The sequence below is a fragment of the Primulina tabacum genome, chromosome 17, assembly GCF_025594145.1.
Source record: "Primulina tabacum isolate GXHZ01 chromosome 17, ASM2559414v2, whole genome shotgun sequence".
In the NCBI taxonomy this organism is placed as follows: Eukaryota; Viridiplantae; Streptophyta; class Magnoliopsida; order Lamiales; family Gesneriaceae; genus Primulina; species Primulina tabacum.
Genome location: NC_134566.1, coordinates 13,465,827 through 13,468,720, shown reverse-complemented (window position 1 = coordinate 13,468,720; position 2,894 = coordinate 13,465,827). Strand labels below are relative to the sequence as shown.

The 2,894-nt window shown below is 32.2% G+C and overlaps 1 protein-coding gene across 1 annotated transcript; it reads right to left on the bottom strand.

Annotated features, from left to right (window-relative positions):
* Positions 1-1,128: 1,128 nt before the first annotated feature.
* LOC142530511 (uncharacterized) lies at positions 1,129-1,692 on the bottom strand. The gene has a single exon (XM_075636345.1). It carries the CDS (start codon positions 1,690-1,692, stop codon positions 1,129-1,131), a length of 564 nt encoding a protein of 187 aa, XP_075492460.1.
* Positions 1,693-2,894: the final 1,202 nt, after the last annotated feature.

Below are 2,894 nucleotides of genomic sequence, written 5' to 3'. Positions count from 1 at the left end.
TATGACATATTATATTATGTGTGGTGGAATGCAGTTTTTTCTTCAAATTGATATCGGACCATTGATTGTGGTGTGGTTTTAGAATTTTTTGGAAATTACTGTTTCTTTTTTGAAAAAGAATTAAATATAACGCTGCAATTTGATTCGATTCGGTCTGATCAGTAAGTACGTTTATTTTTTTAAAAAAATATTTATCGGCACTGGCTCTAATAAAAAAACTTGAAACCCTTAAAATTGCACCACGAACAACTCGATACATTGTACTAGTATTGCGTAAAATCTTGTATATATTCAATGTTTGTAAAAATTAGGAGACATTAACAAATAACTATAACTAGCAGGTTCTTGAATATACAATACGTATTGATATAAGAGTAACTCTATTGTGAGACGGTCTCACGAATCTTTATCTGTGAGACGGGTCAACCCTACCGATATTCACAATAAAAAGTAATACTCTGAGCATAAAAAATAATATTTTTTCATGGATGACCCAAATAAGATATCTGTCTCACAAAATACAACCCATGAGACCGTCTCACACAAGTTTTTGTCTTGATATAATACCAAAAGTTAGTTACTTAGGGGGTTTAGCTTTGATTAATAAGTATATAAATTAATAGTATAAATATGTACTAGTTTAATTAAGAAAAATTATACCACAATAATAATTTGGACTTCATTAATTACAAAATGATCATGAAAAAAATAAAGTATCATATTTTCATGTTAGATGTTCATTTTATGTTATTAATATATGTGCGCATATAAATAAATCCACAAACAAAAATTTAACCTGATATATGAACCGCAAATCCTATGAAAGAAGCACCAAAAATACTAAATGATATATGTATGTATATGAAATTTTATTAATCAATTACATATTCTCCTTCGCTACAATCGAAACCACGTACTCGAACGTAAATGGAAAAAAAAAAAAAATCAGTCCTATAAATTAACAATAATTATGGCAACACACAAACAAGACAAAATACTAATGAAACATGAAAAGGGAACAGGAAATCTAGGAGGCAGGTGGGTGCGTGTTTCGTCCATGATAGACGTGAATGCATGCATGATCCATGCAGTTTCACTCATGCATATACGTAAAATGTATTATTATAATCACTGGTTCTTTCCCTTGTTTTGAAGCCTGAGTTGCTGGTAAAATTGCGCAATAAATTCTTCGGCTTTGGCATCGATCATGTCATCACCGCACAGTGCATCAAACACCTCGTCCGGATCTTCCTCCTCATCGTCACTAGAATCGATCAGATCGCGGAGGCTGGCAGCGGAAGCGTATTGACTCATTGTCCCGGCGGAGGAAGATGCCGCAGGGGAAGCAGGAGGAATCATTTCTTTCATGTTTTCGGCAGCGTATGGACGTGTGGGAGATGATTCAGATGTGACGGATGGTGGCGGCGACGGGATGTTCTCCTGCAAATGCAAAGGCCGCACCGAGTCCACTAGCTTCGTCCAATTTGTGGGCGTGGATTTGTCGTAGGATATGGGATCTTTGGGCCGCTTGCGCATCATGGACAGTGCCGCTTTGAAAAGGCCAAACGCGCCGCTCTTTTTTTTCTTCTTCTTCTCCTTTATAGGCGGTTTCACGGCGGCAATAGGATCCGCGGGTGAACCCTCCTCCATGTTGTTGACGTCATTCGTCGGCAATTCACCTGACGTAGTCATTTGATCGATGGATCAATAAATAGGATGAAATCGAAGTCGGTTAAGTTTCTCAGCGATGTCGAAGCCTCTGCCCGCAAATTGCAGGGCAGAGAAGGTGGAGAGAAGCTTTTGGAACGACGAGGATTTGAGGGGACGCCCGACTCCCAGCCTTTATTTATATATATATAGAGGAGGAATATGTCAGTGCCACACATTTCTTCCGAACCCATATATTTTCCATCTCACATGCAAACTTGCGATTATAATTACATTATAATTTTTGTAATTAATTTTTAATATTAAAAATATAATATATAAAGTCTTTTTTGTAAATTAATCTAATATTAAAAATAATATATATATATATATATAGTCTCTTCAAATATGATTATAAATGTGTATGTTAATTTCTTTTATATTTAAATCTAATTAGATTTGATCTTTATTTATTGCATCTCGGTCTTTGAGTTGATTTATTTTATTTTCTCGTTATCTTATATTTATATTTTATTGAAAAAATAATTATTTTACATAATTACGATAATATACGATTTTAAAAAAAAAAAGTCAAAACTGTGTCTGTGAGTTGACCCCTCAATTAATAGTGAAAATTGTAGTTTTATTCTTTTAAGTTGGTCTATTTTAGATTTTAATTATGTAAATTTTCAAATTAAAGTTTAGTTTTTTATACAATAACTTAGATCTTTTTGTAAAATTTCATTTTTTAAAAACCACTAAATCTATCGCTTTTCATGTAACGAAATAAAACTCATGTTACTCACATTAAAATTTATCTAATAAAAAAAACGACACGCAATACTTCAAAACAAGAGAAAAAAATTTTGTCACTTCCCTTTGTTTTTGTTTATGCCTATTTTAATGTATTAATTAATATAAGCTTTGTTTTTGTTATATATGTCACATAAAAGAGAATTGATGTCAAATAAACCATATTCGATAGATTTAGTGGTTTCGGGACAAAAAAAATATTTAAAAAATCCAAGTTACTGTATTAAAATCAAATTACGACAAGTTAAATTACTTAAATCCAAAACATATCAACTTATGTAACTAAAATAACAATTGTCCCGTAAATGAACCTAGAACAACTTTGCTGATATGAATCCAGATAAAATCAGGAATATTTCGTAGCCTAATATCGGGTCCTTATATATGAGATGAAAATAGTTTATCATTCATTGAGAAATAAAATGGTAAATTTA